Raw genomic sequence first — 25,642 nt, 5'->3', positions numbered from 1 at the left:
TACAAACGAGGTCTTTTAATGTGTTGTTAAAAACCATGTTAAACTCATATAAAGACTTTATGGTACCCAATAATATAATGATGTCTACTTGCTTAAATTTTGAGAATTAAGTATGTTTTATTTACTTTTGGTAAATAAAACATACTTAAGTGCCAAACTTAAAAATGTTTTTGTCTATATCACATTAGAATGTTTAGGAAAATATTGAAACAACCACCTTATTCGGTTTGGGTGTAAACTTTGTATAATCATAACCTTTGAATTTTGAATTTTAAAACCTGTAAGTGTAAAAAAATAAAAAATTAAAATTAAAAAAATTAAAAAAGTTACTAATTTGTTGCCCTCGCATTTGGGGTAGGGTTGTTAAATGTTTTAGGTTTTTTTTTTTCCAGGCTCCAATTACTGGGTGCGTAAATTAAGATTATTTCTTAATCTACGTATATTATATATACGTATATACATAGTGGCGTAGCAAAGTATTTTTGGTCAGTAAACAAACGTGGCCAAGGTGCCCAATTTCTGTTTCTCTGGAACAATAACTTATCCAAAAAAAAATCAAAAAAACTCTTTAAATATATCTTATGGCTCCTAAACCTTGCGGCTCTAGGTTCAGTTGCTTGTGGGATCGCAAGTTTTGCTTATAATGTCCTCAGGGCATGGTGTTATAGCCCCCATAATTCAGGACAGGTTTAAACTTTCTCTCCTTAGTTTTTAAATAATAAAGACATTTACGCAAAAAACTTGTTAAAAAGAACTAACTATTATGCCAACTATTTCGTTTCCAAATAAACTGCCCTTTCTGAGTCTCCCATGGGTATATGCGTCTTCTGCTAACTGCCTTGTTTCAGCTTTGTCTAAATTCCAGAACTTTCGAATGGTTTGCCAGAGAGTGAATATTTTTGAGACAGTTTGATTCAGAGAATGGTTATTATAGCTAAAACTATCATGGACCGAAACTAGAGAGGGTTTTAATCATGGGCGAAAATCTATTGCTGATATTTTCAAACTTTACAGGGAAGAAATACCTAAAACCGCGCAAATCAAATGTTGCGGCAAACTTATTGTTAGTGCCTAAAAGTTTTACATTTTTGCATTACTTTTGTACCAGATCCTGTCAAAGTTATTGTAAAATATAATTAAATTTATTTACTTACTTTATATAAATTACTTTTAATTTACTTTACAAATTATATAAAATGTAAGCTTAAGTAATTTAAACTTTATTTTATATAATTTATTTTTAATAAAGATTTGTTATTACTTTTAATATAAAAAATTCCTACTTAAGAAATAATATTTTATTTGTCAATTCAATTTACATTTGGTAGCATATTATTTTTAATAAAGATTTGTTATTACTTTTAATATAAAAAATTCCTACTTAAAAAATAATATTTTATTTGTCAACTCAATTTACATTTGGTAGCCATATTACTTATATTTTATTTACTTTCATACGCAGGTTACTTTTTAATATAATTTTTTTTAATTAGTTACCTTAATAGGTAAATGTATATTACAGCTTGAGGAACTTTTATATTATGCAATGTAATTCTCAAAAGTAATTAACTTTTAAATGCTTTTTATGTGATTTACTTTTACATGTAAAAGTAAACTACTTTTTGATCTAATTTTCTTTTATTTTTGAAAGTAAAAAAGCTTACATTAAAAAGTAAAAGTCGTTTCAAAAAAAATCAACTACTTATACGGAAGTGTAAATTTACATTAAACGTTTAAAATTACTTATGTAATTTACTTTTTGATAAAAATTACTCGCGTAAGTAAAAAAAAAGTAAGTAAAAGAGCCATCCCTACTTATGCCAATGTATGATTAAAATTCTGATTAAACTTCAATATAAAGTATAATCATGTTCCATATAAAGTATAATCGTCGACTCATATATATGATATTTGATAATATATGATATTTATCTACGACAATATATGATATTTATCATTTATTTATTATGTATTTTTTTGCAAAGAGAGCTTTTAATATCACAATTCTACGCAGAATTTGTTGGAGTATTCCATTTTTTTGTTACTTGAAACTATTCCACCTGAATTTTGAGATTGAAAAAATGGGGCTAAGCCAAACATTTTCAGGGCAAATCCGAACATTGCTGGAGTTAGTTGGTAAACCTATACTTTAACATTTATTTAATAAGTTATATGAAAAGTTATAAGTAATTAGTTTAATTAAGTTAATTAAACCTAATTCACGTTATAACATAATGATTGTGGTTTCTGCTTAAATACCTTTTTAGTTTTGTTTGTTTTGTTTAGAAGACAAGTCAACCTATTATTTTCTTAAATTAAGTTTTTTAGATAAACATTGTTTTACTTGGTTTTTTTATTTTACCTTTTAACTTTTACTCCACCACTCTTATTCTATGATTCACGGTGTTTGATTGTGTTTAAATATGCATTTTATAACTTTTTTCTGAATTTCTTCAGTTTTCAAAATGGTTCGTTATTAAAAAAAAAGAAAAATGCTTATACACTTATTTTTTTATTATTTTTATTTTATTTTATTTATGTGCCCCAAAAATTTCTTTCGGTCTTATTACCGAGCACCGCTGATGAGCATTTCTTTGGAAGTTCGCGCATCCTTCCTAACCGATATCACTAAACTTCCCCAAAGGTGGGGTTAAACGGATCTTTTGTTTCTGAGGCAAGTGCGCTACCACTGCGCTACAGTTGCTCAGACGATATTGAGCTAGACGTAGCAGAAATTCATGCAAGTGCTATGACAACGTATCTGGAAAGTCAAACTTTAGTAAAGGAAATCTAGCAGCCTTATCTTTTAGCAAAGAGGAATACATTGTATCCTTATTAGAATACGCATCCGATTTTGGTTGTCCACTAAATCGAAAAGACAGAAAAACAACTGTCACCTAATTTTCGAATAGCTGTGAAGGTATTATTGAGTATTTCATGGGATTATAACTGGCATTTGATGACTTCTTATCAGGCTTTAGAAAACGATGGGTTTCTTGAATATCTCAAAGAACTCCAAAAGTTTTAACAATTTCAATTTGGAACAATTTCTAAATCTCTTTCTGTGAAAAACGTAATAAATTTATTTGAAACCGTTGAAAGACTTTATGACAAGTATGATAATAATCCATAAATATATAATTCATAATAATCCTGACCAATGTTGGGCTGCGAATAAAAAGTAAAATATTATTTTCGTAACATTTATATTTACTTATTTATTTATATTTTGTTTTACTTTCTATATGTTACTTTGCTTTATTAATTATTTTAAATTTTACTTATAAAAATGGAGGTCAATCTTTCATTTAATTTTAGTGATGAGAATGCTAGTGATAATAACTATTTTAATGGAAAAAATTTAGAAAGCGAGTATTATTCAATTTTTGAATCTACTCAATATCTCTGTCAGAACAAAAAAAACTTTTCTATATTACATCTAAACATTCGAAGTATTAACAAAAATTTTGAAAATCTTAGACTCTTATTGCATCAACTACACCACGAATTTCAAATAATTTGTATTACGGAAACTTGGCTTAAAACCAATGGAAAAAATTCAAATCTTGAATTAAGTAATTACGTATCAGTTCACCAACCGCGTTTTAACTACGCTGGTGGTGGTGTTAGCATTTTTGTTCACAAATCAATAAACTTTATTTTACGTAATGATCTTAATGTTAATGAAACAGATTGTGAGTCGCTGTGCATAGAAATCATAAACAAAACCACCAAAAACATTGTAATCAATTCTATTTATAGACAACCATCTGGTAGTTTAAAAAAATTTAAAACTTATTTAAGCAATTTTTTAACCAAAATTAGCTTAACACGGAAACATGTTTACTTGGCTGGTGATTTTAACTTAAACTTGCTTAATTATGCTTCAAATAAAAATGTTCAATATTTTTTAGATACTTTAACCCAATATAATCTATTACCAACAATAAATAAGTCAACGAGAATAACTAAGACTACATCTTCATTACTTGATAATATAGTTACTAACAATTTTAAAAATTGTCGTTTAGGTTCGGGCATAATCAAAACTGATTTAACAGATCACTATCCAATATTCTTAATTACTGATAACATTACTCAAACTAATCCTCCCTCGAACTCTACAATTTTAATGCGACAGATCAATGAAAACTCCTTATTGTATTTTCGAACTCTTTTATCTGAAAATCTCGATTTGAATCTTATTTTACAATCCATGAAGTCAATAATGCATATGAACTATTTTTAACACAATTCTGTAAACAGTATGACATAGCATTTCCTGTTAAAAAAATAGTTATAAAATGCAAGTCTCTTCTAAATCCTTGGATGACCAAGGGTCTAATAAAATCGTCTAAAAAAAAACAAAAACTATATGTTAAATATTTAAGGCATAAAACATATAAAAATGAAATAAACTACAAAAAATATAAAAACTTATTTGAAAAAACAAAAAAACATTCTAAAAAAATTTATTATGCAAAGTTGCTAGAAAAAACCAACGGCGACACTAAAAAAACGTGGAATATAATTAAACAAGTAATTGGTAAAAATAAATGTATAACAAATAATCTCCCCCAAAAGCTTTTAATTGACGGGGAAATGACTTACGATAAAAAAAAAATAGCTGAAAAACTTAACTCATTTTTTCTTGAAGTAGGGCCAAACTTGGCGAGTAAAATTCCACCAAGTACCATAGAGTTTGAATCTTATATCAAACCGTGTAATACTATTATGGAAGAATCTAATTTAAATCTAAGCGAGTTAAGAAATGCTTTTAATAGTCTTAAAAGTAATAAAAGTGCCGGCATTGACAAAATTAGTGTAAATGTTGTTAAATCAGTTTACGATATCATTGAACCGTCATTATTTCATATTTTTAACCTTTCATTAAAACTAGGTGTTGTGCCAAAAAAATTTAAAGTTGCCGTAATCACTCCAATTTTTAAATCTGGTGACGAAACTAATATTTCCAACTACAGACCAATTTCCGTCTTACCTTGCTTCTCAAAATTAATGGAAAGAATTATGTATAACAGACTTTATAACTATTTGATGTCAAACAGTTTGCTGTACAGTAAACAATTTGGGTTTAAAAAAGATAATTCAACTAACCAAGCGGTAATTGAACTGATTAATCATGTAAAAAATGCATTCAATAATGACTATTTTACCTTAGGAGTTTTTATTGATCTGTCAAAAGCCTTTGACACTGTTAACCATAAGATACTTATAAAAAAACTGGAACTCTATGGAGTAAGAAATAAAAACTTACTTTGGTTTGAAGATTATCTAGCAAACAGGTCACAATGTATTATTTATAAAAAAACTGAAAAAGAAAAACACATAACTTGTGATGTGCCCCAAGGTTCAATCTTAGGACCATTATTATTTTTATTGTATATAAATGATTTGTACTTAGCATCAAATATCTTAAATGTTATATTGTTTGCAGACGACTGCAATCTTTTTTATTCCGACAAAAACATAATAGTTCTCTTTAATATATTTAATGAAGAACTATTAAAAATAAACGAGTGGTTTACAAGTAATAGGCTTTCGTTAAATGTAGAAAAAACTAAATTTATCTTATTCTCCAAACCTAGCAAAGGTGATGATGTTCCTCTAAAATTACCTAATCTTATAATCAATAAAACATTTGTTAAAAGGGAACCAATCGTTAATTTTTTAGGAGTAATACTAGATGAAAATTTGTCATATAAACCACATATAAAATACATAGAAAATAAAATCTCAATAATTATTTCCATATTATATAAAACTAAACCATATCATAACACTGCTTCCTTAAAAAAAATATACTTTTCATTTATTCATAGTTTTATCTCGTACTGTAATATTGTATGGGGTAGTACTAATTATAGTAAATTAAAAAAACTTTATAGTAAGCAAAAACACGCATGCAGGATTGTATTTGGTGCACACAGAACTTTTCATTGCGAACCTCTTTTAAGGAAACTTGGTGCCCTAAGTATCTATAAACTTAATATACACCAGGTTCTACAATTCATGTTTAAAATAAAACGTGGGCTTTCTCCTATTGTGTTTCAGTCTTACTTTAGTGAAATCTCGCACAAGTATCCTACTAAATTTTCAATTAACAACTTCATTGTACCAAAAATTAATTTAAAACTAGATTCTTACCAAATTCAATATCGTGGACCGTTTCTGTGGAAACATTTTTTAAAATTTATTACAAAAAAAAATAATATTCAAAACATCTCTTTGGAACAATTCAGGAAAGAATCTAAGAGTCTCTTATTGCAAAATGACCTTGATTTAAAATATCTCTTTTAAAATAAATAATATAAATTATCTAAAAAATAGTTATTGACACTACTTCTCTTTTGTTGCTGTTTTATTTATATTTAACTTTTGTTAATTTTTTGTTAATTTTTGATATATTGCATTATATTCCAACACTTACATTTATATTGTAACTAACGTGTAAAATGCTTATTATGTACTTTGCTACTTTTCTTTTTTTATATATAAGCTGACGATTTTTTTTCAATGTAAATGGGGCTCGATGGTAAGACAGTTTATGTTTTCTGCTTGCTCCAGCTCTCTTATTTATTAACACGATTTATTTCATTGTAAATTTTAATATACGGCAAATATATATTATAAAAAAAAAAAAAAAAAAAATGTTATAATCTAGATAAGACTGGATTTTCTACCAGTGAAGAAAATAAAAAATGATTTTATAGACGCGGCGTACATTTCACTTCCAACTTAAATACTTCTTGTGGCAAAACTATGTTCTCAGTAATAACAAGTGAAAAGTTACTAGTTTTCTTATGCCACCTTTTGTAGTTTATAAAAGCAAAAATCTTCTCAACATTTGTACCTGAGACAGAGTGGATGGAAGCATATATCTTTGAAAATCGGTTTATCAAGATGTCTGCTAGTAAGACTTTTTTAGCATAAACTTAAAGGGTAAAATAATAAACTAGTTTATTGTTTTACCCTTTAATTTTAGCTGAAAGCGACTTTATTTTACAACCTTTAGATGTCAGTTTTTTCAAACCAATAAGGCAAATTTGAAGAGACATTTTGCGCTATTTTTTCCGAGAATCTCGCCATACATCGGTCGGTAAGGCTATTTTTCCAAATTTACTGAGGCTAAAATTAAACAGAAAAAATTCTTTTTTATTTAAATCCATATTTTGATGGATCTAACGGATATAGATCTGAGATCTATATCCGTTAGATCCATCAAAATATGGATTTAAATAAAAACGATGTTAACAAACATTTTTTGCACACATTGACAGCATATGCAACATGTCTTTGTTTAAAAATGTTTGAAAAATTTACTTGACACATACAATGTATAAAAAAAAAGTTTTTGCAAAAGCTAAAGAGAAAAAATAATTACAAAGCTTAAAATAATGTTTTTGTTTGGGTTAGCCCCGCGCAACCCCATTTGTTTAGATATTTTTAATTACAGGGTCTATAAGATAAATTTAATTTATATTTAAAAAAATATAATTTAACTGGATTTTTAGATGAAATAGTAAAAATAATAATTAAAATTTATCGTTCTTATGTGCGTACAAACAATGCTTAATTTGTAAAAAATGTAAGGTTATATTTCAAAGCTCACTGCCTTTCGTGCCGAGCCTCATGGCATTTTACCAGTTACTTTTATACCCCCATTTATTTGAAATGCAAATTACATTCGTTTGAAAATAGTGTTGTTATCGGCTTTGACTAAATTGACTAAAAGTCGAAATTAGTCGACTTTGAAAAATTGAATAGTCTGTTTAATCGACTATAGTCTTCCTACTAATCAACTAAAAATAGATTTAATCAAGTAAAAATTTTAAATTCTTATATCTTTTCATTCGATTTAATTTCTTAATCATTAATTTTTGTTTGTTCATTTAATAACAAAAGCATGTACCATTATAAAAATTACTTAGTTTTTTGTTTACTCTCTAAAAGTTTTATCTAATTCATAGCATGTTAGTATTATTTATGCTCTTCCGGGGTGTTCTGTGATAAGACCGTAAGGACTTCTGGAAGCACCTTAATAACTACAAAAAAAATAGAAAAATCATATCTAATAAAACTTTCGGTCATGTGTGCATTGAATATTTTTTTGTCTTTTGTTTACTCGATGCTTTTTATTATCATAAATATTTTCATACTGGCCCGCTCCAAGCCGGCTCGGGGTCCTGAAGAAAAATTAGGCTGATAAGCTTCAAAATCTAAATGTCATCTATACAATTCCATTGTTTATATGATTGTTAAGACTTTGCAGGGATGGATGCAGTATTTTTTGATGTTTGAAATAGCTAACTTCTAGACATTGGAAGAAACTCCAAATATTTATATGAAAAAATTGCTATGATTGGAGCCTCGGTACAAAAAAGCCCTAAAATTTTAGCTACACCTAAACCAAACGTGAGAGCAACAAGTTGATAAAATATTTTTTTTTACTATTCTCAATAAAGTTTATATTCATCTATAAATTTTAAAACTCACACAATAATTTCTTAGCGTCCAACGATTTTGGCCTTATAAAATTTACAACCCCTGAAATTAAGGATGAGGTCCAAACTTTTTATGGTCATTGTTTTTGAGCGTTAAGAGATTATTGTGTGATTTTTAACACTTATCAATGAACATAGATTTAGTTGAGAATAGTAAAAAAAAATTTTTTATCAACTTGTTACTCTCACGTTTAGGGCAAGTGTAGCTAAAATTTTAGAGCTTTTTTGTTCCCAGGCTCTTTGGAGTTTCTTTAAACATTAAAAAATACTGCATCCGCGTCTGATTAGATATATAGCAAGTACTTAAGGCAGTCCCTAAATCGTTGGGGTCTGGGAATATGTTGTCCTGTTGTCAGAGAGGCCCTTCTCTCATATTGCTTTGCTCCATTAATATTTAAATGATATATATATCATTATTAATGATATTAAAAATACTAAATTTATATTTACTCTCTATTTTTTAACATTATATATAATGTTAAAAAATAGAGAGTAAATATAAATTTAGTATTTTTATTACAATTTATTTCAAAAAAAAAAGATTCCCATATTTCGACTAAATTGACTTTTAGTCGACTTAATCGATTTCAAAAATGTAGTAGTCGATTTTAGTCGATTTTAGAAAATATATTAGTCAATTTAGTCAACAGTCAAATTATTTAATAGTTGTATAACTCTATTTGAAAAGCGTACTCATTTGCAGGACCAACTTTACCCATGTCTAGCATAGGCAGCCGCTGCGTGACCAGATGATTTGGAAAGGCAAGAACAACAACAAAAAAAGTAACAAAGTAACTTGTAAATTGTAAAGTAATTTATTAAAAAAATAACAAAATTTGTCTGCTACATTGTTTACACCGAAACATTTATGTTTAGCGTATTGGGTAATTCGGCAGTATGCAACAACGAAGAAATTGAGAAAAGTTTCTTTAATCGTCCCTGGAGATAGACGTTGTCCACAATTATTATAAAGTTATATAGTTATATTTATATAGTTATACTTATTATTATTACAGGTTTTTCTTTTTTTTTTTCTTTTTCAAAGATTAAAGGGGGGGGGGGGGGAGTTTAAAGAGGCCACATCCGTTAATTCGCTGGAGGGACAGAATATTCCCAAGACCAAAGGGCCTGCTCATTTGCTATTATAAAAAACGGAATACAACATTAGTAAATATTGAAGAAATATATGAAGTACAATATTGAAGTAATATATGAAGTACATATATGTACTGTATTAAAGAGTTATTGCATAATACAGTAAATATATGTACTTCATACAGTATTTCAGTACATAAATACAATCTTTTGATACACTTTCTTTAACCCAAATAAATGCTTACCTGATAGGGTAAAATGGATTTCTAAATTTGACTCTAGGTTATTTAAAAATTTTGTAATTTAAATTATATAAAGTTTATAATCTTAATCTTGATATTAAGTTTTGTAACGTTTAACATTAAAAGCTTTTTTTTAACATAACTATTAAGTTTTTTAACTTAACTTTAAGTTTCTTAACTTAAGTTCGTTTTGCGGAAAAAGTTTTGATATTTAAACCGGCTGTTGTTTTGGATCGTTATTTTTTAGTGGAATTTAGTAGATAAGTTCTCATAAACTTTTACATATTTATTTCAATAAACAATCATAGTTTTTTGGTTTGGTTTTTATAGTTTTCTTTTACTTAATTAAACAAGATTATATGGCTCTTCGCATCGTTTCGAGGAGTTCTAATGCATGTAAGTCACATTGTTGTGTAATATATGGTTTTCATATTTTTATATGCAGATATTTATACATATTTACTTAAAAAAATATTTATTTCTAATATTTCTAGTTTTATTTTATTAATTTAAAATAGATAGTTTGTGTTACTTTCTATCCACAACAAAAAATTATTATAAATTTTTTAAGTCGAATGAGTTTCATAAGCATAAAATCTTGTATTTTCTGAGCAAGACCCATTCAAATGCCCCCAATATGTTATTGTTTCTATTTTACAATTATTCTTACAATTTATGGATGAATTTAAATCTTTATAAATATTAGGTTGTTTGTCGCTTGTTAGATGTTCATTTATCCTTGTTGTCAAATGTCTGGAGGTTTCTCCAACATGACTGATATATGTAAATTAGGAAAAGTATAGGGCCAAGGATACAACCTTGAGGAACCCCTGAAGTTAAAGGATATGAAGAAGAATGCTGCCCATCAAGAACAACTTTTATATTTTGATTAGTAAGGAAGGATTCAATAACCTTAAAGATGCGACCTAATACATCGTAAGAAGAGAGCTTATGTAGTAGACCAGAATGCTAAACTTTATCAAAGGCTTTAAAAATGTATAGAGAGATAGCCTTAAATTTGCTTTCTTCATCTTGCTTTCCTTATTCATATAATTTGCAATCTTTTAAGTTGTCTGTCAATCATTATATTGCTCTATAAACTTCATCTTTTCTCTTCTAGTAACTTCTAACTTTAATAGTGGTTGCGTGCAGCCTTGTTAGAAGTAAAATTATTGAAAAAAAAATCTGTATTGTTCCACTAAAGTTTTGTGGCTGTTTTACCACCCATCGGCATCAAGTTTTTGGGAGTTGGAAATTGGTTGCCATGGGGCCATCCATAAATTACATACGCAGGTATGAAGAGGGGTCACTCAAAGGTGTACCAGTGCATACAAGGAAAAGGGTGGACAATTTTTTGTTTAAATTTTTTTATGTTATGTCTGGGAAAGACAAAAAAGCTTTGCTTTTTTAGTTTATGCATTTGTCTATCTACCGGAAAAAATATGTTACTGCAGCTTTAATATTAAATAAAAACAATGAATTATTGCCATTTTACTAAAATGTGACTACATAACTTTGTTTCCTTTTTGGAGTTGAATTTACATGCTTGATTGCGGACATTCTAAACAACAGAAATGTTTTTAATTTAATTTAAAATTAAATAATACTTTAAAAAAAAAAAAAAAGATTAATAATATTTCTTTTATTTATAAAAGATGTGTGAAAATTAAAAAGCAAAAGTATTGTACGTTTTTAGAAAATCTTGTTGATTAATACTTTTTTGTTGTTGATTAAAACTTTTTCGAAATTCAATCAAGTTTTAATTTTTTAATTAAATTTTCTATTCTTATTGGGACGAAACGTTTTGAAAAAGATAAACATTCCATTCTATCTGTTAGCAGTAATGACTTCATAACTTTTCATCCATTGTTTGTACAAAATAGAAAACTGCTTTTTAATTTAAACTGAATGCGCCATTTACTTATTATCAAGTGAATATTATTTTCTATACTTGATTATATACTTAAATATATAATAAACTTATATTAATATAATATATATTAGTGTAAGTATATATATACTTATACAAATATAGTATATAAATAACTTATATACTGACGTATATTTTGAGAAATGCATTGTGAAACTAGTGACATAACATTTTTTCTTTTGTTGTTTGTGAGCAGGCTTCCAAAAGTTTCAATTCAAATTTATATAAAAATTTAATTGCTAAATATTTCGTTTATTGAAACTTTTTATTTTATTTTAAGTTGTGTTTAGTTTTAACTTTTTTAATAAATAGACTTTAATATCAGCTTAATTGATTCGAAGATACCAGTATTTAGTTTATTAACTTATATTTGACAAAAAACATTTGATATTCCAACATTTTGATGTTTTTGAATTTTTAATATAATAGTCACAATTAATAGAATGTGATCGAGCCTGTACGAAATTGTAGCTGCAAGTGAAGTTTTAATTAGATAAACTTTTTACGCTAGATATTATTTATAAGATATTTATAAATATTACGCTAGATATTTATAAACATTAAGCGATATATTTAGTTTTTTAACATAAATGTTAAAAATTAAATATCTTAATTTTAACTTAAATTTAAGTTTGAAATTTTCATTGAAGTTTTGTAAGTTTTGATATTTTATTACATAGACTTTTATGCAAATTCAAAGTAAAAGTTCTAATTAAGTAAAGTTTTTTGTCAAATGGACCCCGAAAAACTATACAAGTGGTTCATTTTAACTAGGGTACGATTAAGTGGATAATATGATAAAGTTCAACTGGAATTTTTAAAAAAAAGACACAAAGATTTGGCTTTCAAATAAAATAAAAAAATCATTTTTAATTTGAACTTATATCCCATAAATTAAATTTGAAGTACGTTGTGCATAAATTATGCATAGCAATATTTAACAATATGCAAACTACTACTGTTTAAACATATTTTGACTTCAGCAAAAAAAATATACTTAAAATATTTTCTATAAAATCAACTTATAATTTTCTCCCTCGCATGTTCTTCAGACGAGCACGGTTTTTTACTCTCGTAACGAAACAAGCGAGCGCTATTTGTCGCGTCCGGAAGGTCATCTACAGGCATGTTTCACGTGCGCGGAGCGATCGCTCCCTCTTAATCACAAGGCCTACATATATTTGAATACTTGATACTTTATTATATTTGCATGTTTTAATATTAAATTATTTTTTTTCAAAATACTCAAATAACTAAAATGAATAATATGAAAAGATATGTTAAGCTTTGCAGCAAAATATAATGTAAATAATAAAAATATATATACTATATATAGTATATGTAAATATTAAAAATAAAATTAAAAAAAATAAAAATAATGAAAATACAATTAAAAAAATCTAAACATTTTTATACAGCCTCTATGTGGAGAAACTATAAATTATTTTTTGAAGGTTTTTATTTTGTGTACTTTTGTGTTCTATTTCTTCTTCCATATCATCAAAAAATTTTTTAAATCTTCAAACTTTGATTGTAGCAAAGTTTTAATTGATGATGATATGGAGAAAGAAGCAGGAGAAGGTTCCACAGAAGATCAGTACTTAAAATTTTGATTTTCCCAAAGTAAATGAATATGTCGTGATATTGAATGCTGACTTTGATCAAATTATTACCAATTTAAGAGGTGCTATAAGAATATTTTAAAAGTTGAATACAAAGCTTTCTGTTCTGCAACAAAATATAACTTAAATAATGGAAACAAAAATTCAAGTTAAAAAAAAAAAAAAAACTGAATGTAAACTCCTTGAATGTAATGATTTGAGGATTTTTTATTCTAATCAAATGTAATAATCGAATTGAAATTTAATTCCATTTCCAATTTTAATGACTCTGATAACTTATCTACAAAGTAAAAATGTACCAAGTTCTAATGATCGTTTTAAATATTCCTTTCAAAGTACAGTAATTTCATTTGCTTTTAGAATTATGGAGCAAATACATTCACAAATGTTTATAGATAAGCATATTTGTATTAAGAATGATATTTCCCTATATGCACTTGACGCCAATGATTTAATAGAAATAGCATCATATGTTGTCACATGCAAAGAGAACTGTGAAAAGAACTCAAAAACACAATAAATTCTATTTCAGATCCACATAATAAACAAAATCATTGTCAAATTGATAACTATGTTTAACTAAAAAAAAAACTTGTCAAATAACGGGTGGGGCGTAAAGAGACAAATTTCATATCAATTTTTAAGTAGATACTAAAAAAGTTATCTGTTCATTTTATATATTGATTTAATAAAGAAATAAAACTCTTTAATATTAAAATTGTTTATTTAAAATTAAGCCACCTTGATTTTGTTCAATAACAAAAACTCGAGACCTGAAACTATCGATCGAATCTTGGATATTTTTCAAGGGTATTTCTTTAACAACTTCTTTTATTTTTTTAATAAGCTCAATCTTGTTACTAAAAGATTTCGGTTTCAAACAATCCTCCACTTCATTCCAAAAAAAATAATCTAAGGGATTAAGGTCTGGCGAGTTCGGCAGCCAGATTTTAGGTGGAATGTTTTCAATGCCCATGAGCTCAAGGTTTTTGATAGTTTGTTTGCTTGTAGATAAAATTATCTCTGATTAGTCGAATTCCTTCTTGTTTAACGATTGGTAGGACATTTTTTATGTAAAAATCATAATTAGAGCTCATATTGTCTGGCTTAACTACTAATTTGGTTGGTCCATTAAAAGTGAGTCCACACCACACCATGACTTTAAAAGTAAATTTATGTACTGGATGAAGGCCAATGCCTTCGTTAGCAGCTTGTCTTGATTCAGCATAAATTCTGTCGTTTTGATGATTGTATTGCCCATCTTGATTGAATATCTTCTCATCTGAAAATAGGATTTTTCGGTAAATCAGTTTAGTGAACCGATTTCTTATCCAATGAGAAAAAAACTTTCTTTTATCGATGTGAGCTGCAGTTAATGCAGGAACACGATTTTTTTTTTACTCTTTCAATTTTAAGTCCTCGTTAACTATTCTACAAACAGTTCGAGATGAACAACTTGCTTCTCTGGCAATTTTTCTAACTGACATTTTTTTCTTGTTAGATACAAGATTTTGCCTCACTTTTGCGATGAATTGCTTTGTTCGAATGCTCCTTGGCCTACCAGGCGAGGTTTTGGCTGAGATTCCAGATTTAAGTATAAAATTGACCCATCTGTGCACTGTTGCCCTAGATGTTTCTGTTTGTAATAAACTGTAGATTTTTTGAGATTTTAAACCTTGCTCTAGCAAGGTTTCAAGGTTCAGGATTAGGTTTAGTGTCATTATTTTAACAAATTCTAAAGGCAAAATTTCAAAAGCTATAAAATTTTAAACAGGGTTTCATGATGTATAATAATATATATAAAACTTGGAATAATTTATTTGCAACATTACAAAGTTAATTGGCAAAATTTGTCTCATTCTTTATGCCCCACCCGTTATATGGTTTTTAGAAGGAAAAAAATATTTAAAGAACAAAACCATTCAAAACTAATTATTAAACTCTTTTATTGAACTATTGAATTTTTCTTCATTTTTGTTAATACATTATAATACATTATATATTTATATATATATATATATATATATATATATATATATATATATATATATATATATATATATATATATATATATATATATATATATATATATATATATATGTATTTGATACTTGAATAGTAGAAAAGCTCAATTAATTGGATAGTCTAGAAGGCTATAATATCTTTTTAAAACTGTAATCAACTTCCATCACAGTTCTTTTGCTGGGCTGCCATTCACCATGTTCCTTAAATTAAAATAACCTAAAATTTGACATGTATTTCCACGTAGTTTACAAAAAGCCAAAAAACAAATAGATTTTTTTTTAAATCTCTATAAATGATTTGTTTTGGTAAGTTTAGCTAACTCTCAAAGATGGCAATAAATTGCTGACCTCATTTTTCTTAATTCAGAGGGCTCATACTGTCCAAAAAGTTTATCGTTAGATTTTTTTTAATATCAAAACAATTTTTATTAAATGTTATAAAAATGTAAACAGAAAATATAATACAAAGCGAAATTGTTTTATGAAATGCTACTATAACAATAGGTTATGTTACATAAAATGATATTTTTTTAAAAGTGTGTTTTTAAATATAAGTTTATAGAATTTCAATGAACTAATGAAAACATTGAATGAAAAAAAACAAAGTACAGTTGGAAGAGAGATGTTGCATCTGTTGCAGGCATAGACTTCAATCAATGAATTTGTTTCTTTTTTTCAATTTTTTTTCTATATATAACCGGCAACAACAACAAGATATTTATTTTCCTTTTTTAAGTCATACAATAATATTATATTAATAATAAATATAATAATAATAAAAAAATTTATAACTTGATTGTAGTAAGTAAAAGTAGTTGCTTAATAATATATATATATATATATATATATATATATATATATATATATATATATATATATATATATATATATATATATATATACATATACATATACATATACATATACATATACATATACATATACATATACATATACATATACATATACATATACATATACATATACATATATATATATATATATATATATATATATATATATATATATTATATATATATATATATATATATATATATATAATAATAATAATAATAATAATATAAAATAATATGAGTAAATTAATTATAAGTATTTAATAATAATAACTAAGTGATTAATAAGGATGGTGTCACTTAGACAGAATATTTTAATATAATATGATTAATAATAAGCATACACACATAGAACATAAACAAAGTAAACATTTAAAAATCATACTTTGATGATAATAATAAAAAATAACAAACAAGAAGCTAATGATAATAGTTGTAGTAACCATAATTTAAAAAAATAAGAGTATATTTTAAATATTTAGTGAAAATCATGTCAATAAGTTAGAATAATATTGTTGTCAGAATTTTTTTAAATTGTTGTTGCAACTTCTACTGTTTCAGGTGAAAGAGTTAATTCAGTTAAGTCATTTGAGTTTAAGTCTAATGTTATTATTAATTCATTATTAATTGCGTTTTTATATTTTTTCTTTAAATCTTCCTCCCAAAAATTTACATTCTCCTTAATTAAAGTCTGACATGTTAAAATAATTTCAGAATGTTCTAGTGAGCTTACTAAAAATCACCCGCCACTCATCTGTCAATATTGAGAAAACTATGCTTTATACGCTTATTTCTAAATCAAAATCTCAGCAAAAAGAGCTACTTTAGATTTAAGGTTGTTGGGAAGATCATTTATGTAGATAAGAAACAAAACAGGACTAAGGATAAAACCTTGAGATAAACCCAGAAGTTACTGGAAATAAAGAAGAGTGTTGGCTTTTGAGGATGACTTTAATAAAGCGGTTAGAAAGAAACGATTTAATAATCTCAAAAACTTTTCCAGATACACCATATGAAATAAGCTTATGGAGAAGACCAGTATACCAAACTTTGTTGAAAGCTTTAGATATGTTAAGAGTTATAGCCCTTTTTGCTTTAGAAAATTTCAGGAATAGGGTTTAAACTCCAATTTAACATGCATTTTATACCTCGAATGATGGTGAAGACATCCAATAACAATAGTTTACAAAATGAACCCAATATTTTAGCAATTGCTTATTTTTTTTTACAGAAAAAGAAAAGAAGCAACTATTATATCTTCTAAAGAACTGTTTTATCCAGTTTTACAGCTATATGCACTTGTTGAGCATAATATTCAGCTTTGTCAGTACTTTGTCAGTACAAATTTTCTAATATATATATATATATATATATATATATATATATATATATATATATATATATATATATATATATATATATATATATACAACCCTCGGAATTAGGGTCGGCATTCGGCAATGCCGACCTAACTGCCGACCTGAAAGTGTTTGAGGTCGGCAAAAAATTGCCGACCTCGTTTCTATGTTTTACGGTTAGACCTTTGTATCAAATAATTTTTTCCCGACCTGATGCCGATCTCTAAAAGATTGAGGTCGGCAAATTATTGCCGACCTCAATTTTCCTAATTCCGAGGGTTGTATATATATATATATATATATATATATATATATATATATATATATATATATATATATATATATATATATATATATATATATATATATATATAAAGTTGATTTTAATAAAAAAGGCAGTGTATAACTATTTTTTAAATATATTTTGATATAATAATATATTAACAATATTTTGCTGACCTATTGGGATCAGTGTCCTCAGGTAATGAAAAAAACGTTACAAAATAACATAAAACCAACCGTTTAAAAAAGAAGACATTAAAAAGCGTAAAATATAAAAACCAATCAAATAATATAATAGTGACGTCAGTTAAATTTTTTTCAAAATTGGTCTTCAAGTTTTTATTTTCACATTATCCTCGTCAGCTCTATTTAGAACAGTTTGCCCAATACCTATTTTTTTGTCGAACTCTTGCTTTATTTATCTCCAGGGATTCTCTAACTTTTCTTATCCTGTATTCTGGAATGACTGCCAAGGTCTTAGGATTCAGCCAATCAAAAGTACCGCAGTGTGTTCTAGAATGTTCTGTGGCTCCTGAACTCTACCATTTTTGTTTTATTTTAATTTTTATTTTAATAAGATTTCTTTTGTTATAGCCGTTTTCAAAAAATGGATCTATGAGGAAATCAATTTCTTGTGAAATGTTTTGAGAGCAGATTTGTTCTGCTCTACATAGAAATCCTTTAAAGACGCCAGTGATTATGCTTGGGTTGGTGTTAGAGTTTGGTTTTATTTGAACATTGGTTATCGCATCCTTACGGTATACTTGAAATTCATAAAATTCGTTCATTGTATTTGTAATAGATACATCTAAAAAGTTAAGTTGTTTTCTTTTGTTTTCAAGTTCAACAGTATATTTTATGGAGGAGTTTTGTTCATTTAAAGTTTTAAGAAACAGTTCTTATTGTCCATTCAAATCAAAGCGAGCATGGGTATCGTCTATATATCTTTTGTAAGTTATTGGTTGGAATGAATTAACAAAGGCTATATTGAGGGTTCTTTTACCCATATACTTTTCACTAACATCTCTTTGCTTTAACAATCTGCTACTTTTCAGTAACATCTTTTTGCTTTAACAATCTGCTACTTTTTAGTACAGTCTTTTCAAATATTCAGAGTTGAACACTGATGTAACCATTCTAAACATCTAATATTTATTTTTTAGACTTCATTATTTTATATATAAATATATATATATATATATATATATATATATATATATATATATATATATATATATATATATATACATATATATATATATATACATATATATATATATATATATATATATATATATATATATATATATATATATATATATATATATATATATATATATATATATATATATATATATATATATTATGAGTAAAACTTCCAGGTAACAAAAGAAAAACTATTCAAACTAAGATGAGTATTTATTAGTTAAATTTTAACAAATATTTTTTTTCCTTACCAATAAGAATCAAGTTATACTATATAGTTTACTAATATAATATTACTATATAGTTTACTAATATAATATTACTATATAGTTTACTAATAATATAAGTTATACTATATAGTAATTATAGTTTTTTTTATATAAACCTTAATTACTTCCTTTTTAAACTTTTTATAGTTCAATATAAAGAGTTTTTTTATAGTTTTGTAAATGTCATACACAGCTGAAGATATTATATGAAAGGCTGTGTTTCTGTGTTAGAGAAAAAACTAAACGTTTATTAGTTATTATATTCGTATTTAGTTGTATATTTAGTTAGTTATTATTCATTTATATGTATTTAGTTAGTTATTATATTCTTTATTTATTATTTATTATATTAGTTATTAGATTATTAGTTTTGGGGTGTAGTGATAAGGCAAATATTGTTTTCTTTTAATCCCGGTCATGTAGATTTTATTTATATAAAATGGCATTGTATTCTTTTTTTAATGACGAAATAAAAATAAATAAATAAAATAAAAGTTAAAATTTTAACATTTGTTAAAATTTAACTTTTAATAAATAAATAAATTTTAATAAATATATGTTACTCATCTTAGCTTAAATAGTCTTTTGTTATATATACAACTTTTACTCATACTTGTTAAAAAAATTTGCTAAACATTTATATATATATATATATATATATATATATATATATATATATATATATATATATATATATATATATATATATATATATATATATATATATATATAATAAGATTTTTAAAATATATATATATATTTTAAACTAGAGGAATAAGCGTTTTTGGAGCACTTATGAACAGTCACAGAAAAAGGATGAGACTTAATTGAATGACGAGTAACATGAGAATGAATTTTAGTAGATGGCACAAGAGACGCTAGCTCTTTAGAGCAGTGTCTATTATAGTATTTGTAGAAAAGAAAAAGAGAAGCAACATTACAAAGTTGTGATAAGGGTTGGAGGTTGGCTGCAAGAGCAGGTCCAACTATGTTTACAATGCGTTTTTGCACCTTGTCTAAAAGAGAAAGGGCATTGTTAGAAGATCCGCCCCAGATATGGCAACAGTATTCCATACAAGGCCGGATATATATATATTCAAATTTTTTTCATACTGCTCTGTCATTTTTTGGGTTAATAGGCCTCTTAGAATGAGCCTCTAAAATGTTACATGTACAACCGTGTAATATAGTAGGCCATGCTGCAATCATTACCCATCATATCAATTATCAGATGGCTGATGATTGCCATTGGGCATGGTTCTTTAAGTTTCATAATATTTTTCTTTTTCAGTTTTTCTTTTCTCTTTTTCATTTTTAATTATAAATCGCTTTTAAAAGTTATATATAACAATAACTAGTTTCAATATAATTTAAAAATATTTACAATTTAAGTTTCAATAGTATTGAGCACTTTTCTATGAACATGAGAATTTGTACATGAGTTTTGTTTTATTGTATTATTTTAATATAACACTATACTAAACAATATATGTGTGTGTATTTGTGTGCATGTAAATAGATATTAGTGACAGAAATAACAAGTTTTTGTTAAATTTGTTTACAGGGAATGTTGGAAGAGTCTGTTTTACTCATAATAGACTGCAATCAACAGAAGCACCAAAACAGGTTTGTAATGAGAATAAATTTTTTTTCTCTGTCTAGCCAAATACTCAAAAGGAAGGATAGAAATGTTTGCAGTTATACAGATTTCAATCTTGAAAATGAAAATGCTATTATTTGAAGTTTTTTATTTTTATTTTCATTATTTTTTTGTAAGTGTTAGAATATTATCAGGGATGGAACCTCTGGTTTTTTCCAGGTTGCCCTTTGGGCAACTGAAGTATTATATATGTCTTACTTGGGTTGTCGCTTTAATAATCAGTCATCCAGTATTTTTAATTTTTCGGATATTTTTTTTTGGGTGAAAAAACTGAAGAAAGAAAAACTAAATTGACTGGTTACTACAATATGAGTAATAAAATCTGCTTAATTAAAAATAAATAAAAATAAAAAAAAGAGAAATTGACAATTAGGAAATAGTATAATCAAATGTCCTAGAAAACATACCTTGGAGAGCGCTAAAGTGGTGAGCAGCCATGGCGCATTGGTAGCGCACTTGCTTCAGAAACAAAGGATCTGTGGTTCAAACCCCACCTCTGGGCAAGTTTTGCAACATTGGTTAGGAAGGAGGCGTGAACTTCCAATTAAATGCTCATCCACGGTGCTCTGTGATAAGACCGTAAGGACTTCTTGGGGCACCTAAATGAAAAAGATAAATAATTAAATAAAAAATTTTAATACATGTTACAAAATGTTAAAAATCAAATGTTAAAAGATGTTAAAAAGTTTTAGTAATTTTTATTACATTTAGTTACAAAGAGATATCATAACTTTAAATACAATTTTTAAAGATCATACTGAAATATTTTAATGGAAGTCGTCTTTTGTTGCTTATTAGTTATAATATTATTACTTAAATTAGTTGAATGTTTAAAACATATTTTTAAAATAAATTAATTTACTAGGACTACTTTTTTTAGAAAACAATTTCCATCTGAATGATTAATAATGTTTTTTATTACGTTAATTTTGTTCGGCAACGATTAAATAAAAATTTATTTTAATGGAAAACTACATTATTAATGACTCATTTTATTCAAAATGCGACTAATACGCTTAAAAAGTTATACATTAGCATTTAAAATTGAAAAAAATGTAATTCTCAAATGTTGTTTTCAAAAAACGTTGATTTAAAATGTGACTGTAACGTTTAAATTTAATTTTAAATATTTGATATATTCAAAACCCAATAACAGCATTTTAAAACAGTATAGTCGCACTTTAAAACATTTTAAGTTTTTTTCAAAATTTAAGTCGCTTTTTTGAGAAAACTAGTCATCCAGTGCTGTCATACGACCATGAGGTTGCACCCCTGCTTATATTTCAAAAAAAAAGAATTGTAAACATAAATTAGTATAAAAAATTTAACTTGTAATTTTTAAACTACTTATAGAAAACCAAGTTTGGTCCATTGTCTGTAAGTATTTCTGATTGTTTTTAAATTTTATTCACTATATATTATCTTTAACAAATCAATTCATCTCCAAGATATCAATCATTCTCCAACATATTAATTTAAGAATACTTTTTTCACTTTTATTTTACTTAATGAGTGATGAGTAATTATTCGGAATGACTTTGTTTTGAAATAATTAGGTCATTTTTTGCACATGGATGATTGCATGTGGTTTTTATTGATAAACTAGATTTTACTGATACATTTATATACATATATATTTACACGTTACAAAAATCATATTTATATTTCTAAATTATTTTAAAAGTTTTAATTATTACCAAAAACATACAAACTTACACATGCTAAACCTCTATTTTAAGAAATGAAAGTGCAAAACATTTATCAAATTAATATCTATGCTAATATACTATTTATCCTAAAATACAAAACAGGATTAGTTCCTTCACGGTTTACAAAAAACTTCTTTCATTCAATTACCAATAAGTTTAACACAAGAGCAACTAGTAACTTTATCGTGCCCCCCTAAAAAAAAAAAAACTCTCGATTCTTTATCTTTTATTGCAAAGTTACAAAGATATAAAGTTTTTATTGATAAAAAAAAAATTACAAAATTCATACTAGTATTTCAAAATTACTTTAAGAAGTCTGAAACATTATGTCTGGAAAAGAGCTCTTATGAAAACATGTAAAAGTTTTATGAAAATAATATAAATGAAGGAAAGAAGTACACAGTTTATCATTTTGTAGCTGAAGGAGCAAGCAAATCAACCATTTATGATATAATCAAGCATTATGAAGATGGATTTGATGCAAATCAACAACCAGGAGCAGACAAACAGGCTGTTATATTTGATAAACAAGGTTTAAATTGATTAAGATAATCAACAAACAATAAAGGTGGTTTATTACAGCGTTAGCTGAAAAATTCAATTGTAGACAACCGTATGTTTCATGCTCCTCCATCAATATAATATTAAAAAACTCCTAAGTTTGAAGCTAAATAACTAACCTGGATAGCATTTTAGTGTAGAGGATTTTATAAATCATTGGTTAGAGAAGCGACTTTACTTTTAACTAGTATGTATTTAAGTAAGAATGTTTAGCATAGATAGATTGATACCATTTTTGGTAAAATTGATACCATTTTTGAAGCAGTACTATTCTGATCACAATTACATATTTTGGCCAGATTTAGCTTGTGCATATTATGCAAAAGGGTGATAGCTTGTTTAGTTAAAAATAATGTTCCAGTGATACCCAAGCAAAAAAAACCTGCAATTCTCCCAGAGTGTAAACCTATTAAAGACTTCTGGTCTCAATTGAAAAAGAAAGTGTACACCAATAACTGGTGTGCTTCAAATACTAATCAACTTGATTCTCAAAGGTTAATAAAAAAAGTTTTAACTGAATTTGATATGGAATGCCTACAAGAGCTTGTTAGACGGGTGAAACCTCGATTAGATTGTGTACATCGAAAAGGAACGATAAAAGATGATTTTGTAAAATAAAAAGAAAGCGTTAAATATGCTTTTAAACTTTTTTAAAATGTTATTGTTTTTATTTTTATTGAGCTGTACAGATACTTTAAACTCGTTCCGGATAATTACTTATCGCCTGTTCTATTTTATCTTTTCATTTTAAATACCTTCTGAGTTTTATTTAATTCATCTTTAAATTCATATTTTTATTTATTGATTTAAATGCCTAATATATGATCCATGACCTTTTTTTATCACATAATTTGTAATTCAAGGATGATGATAGAATTTTTACAAACTTGTATGGACGACATGATTGGAAATTGAAAGGAGCTCAAGCTAGGGTTGGTTTTATGTTTTTTTTTCTCTCTTTTTTTTTCTTTTCTTATCTTAAAGATTATCAGTATCTTAGAGATATTTAATATTTAAGGGGGATTGGTACAAAACCAAAGAAATTATTCTCAAAGGTCATGACTGGATTTTAAATGAAATAAAGACATCTGGTCTTCGTGGAAGAGGAGGCGCTGGTACGTTTTTAAAAATTATAAGGAACTAAAGTTGTTAATATTTATACTTTACAAAGTCTTTGTTATTTTTGCTTTTTATGATTTTTTACAATTTTTTTTATACCTTTTAGCTAAGTTTACAAAAAATCAAACTTTTTAGAGTTTTTAAATTTCCCCAAAATTTTTTATTTAAAGACACTAAAATTATACTTTTAATGAAAATGAACTTGAATGAACTTGATGAACCCCTTCTCTCCCTTTAAAAAATCAATTTAAATTTCATTTTATTACTTTTGCTGCAAGCATGTACAAATATGTCATTAGTATTGGAATAATATGTTTAAAATGGAGTACATTATTTTCTCTACAAGTATATATATATATATATATATATATATATATATATATATATATATATATATATATATATATATATATATGTATATATATATATATATATATACATATATATATATATATAAACCAAAGTCGATGCAGCCAAACCCTCAGTCGAGGTAGCAGCACTCCCCTGCGAGTCCGGCTATTTGTCAGTTGATGTTATGTATGTGAAACCCCCGGCAGCAGGCTATTTCAGAATAACATCACATTGCTCACCTAAATCAGCAGTATAAGATATATATATATATACACACACACAACCTTCGTAATTAGGAAAATTGAGATCAAATGACCTCAAACTATTAGAGGTTGGAATCAGTTTGGCAAATCTTGACACAAAGAGGTTACCTTAAAACTTAGAAACGAGGTTGGAGATATTTTGACGACCTCAAACAAATTAAAGTTGGCTGTAAGGTCGGCATTGCCCAATGCCGACCCTAATTCCAAGGGCATATTTATATAATTTTATGATGACTTACAATCAACTACAAGGTCTAAAACCAGAAAAAAGAAAATGAGTCCAATTTTTAATACACAGCAAGAATCTTTTACTGACCTATGAGAATTTTATAAAATGATATTGGCTAGTTAAGCATGAGCTTAACTATGAATGAAATCTGAAATTTTTACATCTATTTTTTTCAAAAAGTTGTCAATCACTTTCTGATCAAGTTTTAGAAGGTCTTCTTTGGCTTTCATGTAATGTTATGATACAATATAATAACCACTATAAATGCACCATGGTACCTGATGGTAGAGAAAATAATGAAACCGTTTTTAATTTCCAATTTTATACCTATCACATAGTTTGAAA

General features: G+C 26.4%; 1 protein-coding gene across 1 annotated transcript in view; it reads left to right on the top strand.

The window, feature by feature from the left end:
• The first annotated feature begins 10,026 nt into the window (after positions 1-10,026).
• The window catches only part of LOC100205954 (NADH dehydrogenase [ubiquinone] flavoprotein 1, mitochondrial), a 33,259-nt gene continuing 17,643 nt past the window's right edge, over positions 10,027-25,642 (top strand). The window contains exons 1-5 of the mRNA XM_065796399.1: positions 10,027-10,255; positions 20,970-21,031; positions 22,419-22,442; positions 24,199-24,267; positions 24,354-24,450. Coding sequence (XP_065652471.1) covers positions 10,219-10,255; positions 20,970-21,031; positions 22,419-22,442; positions 24,199-24,267; positions 24,354-24,450 — 289 coding nt within the window. The 5' untranslated portion in view covers positions 10,027-10,218. The remainder of the gene's footprint in view (positions 10,256-20,969; positions 21,032-22,418; positions 22,443-24,198; positions 24,268-24,353; positions 24,451-25,642) is intronic.

The sequence above is a fragment of the Hydra vulgaris genome, chromosome 04, assembly GCF_038396675.1.
Source record: "Hydra vulgaris chromosome 04, alternate assembly HydraT2T_AEP".
NCBI lineage: Eukaryota > Metazoa > Cnidaria > Hydrozoa > Anthoathecata > Hydridae > Hydra > Hydra vulgaris.
The sequence above is the reverse complement of the archived record's forward strand: the minus strand, read 5'-3'. Positions and strand labels throughout refer to the sequence as shown.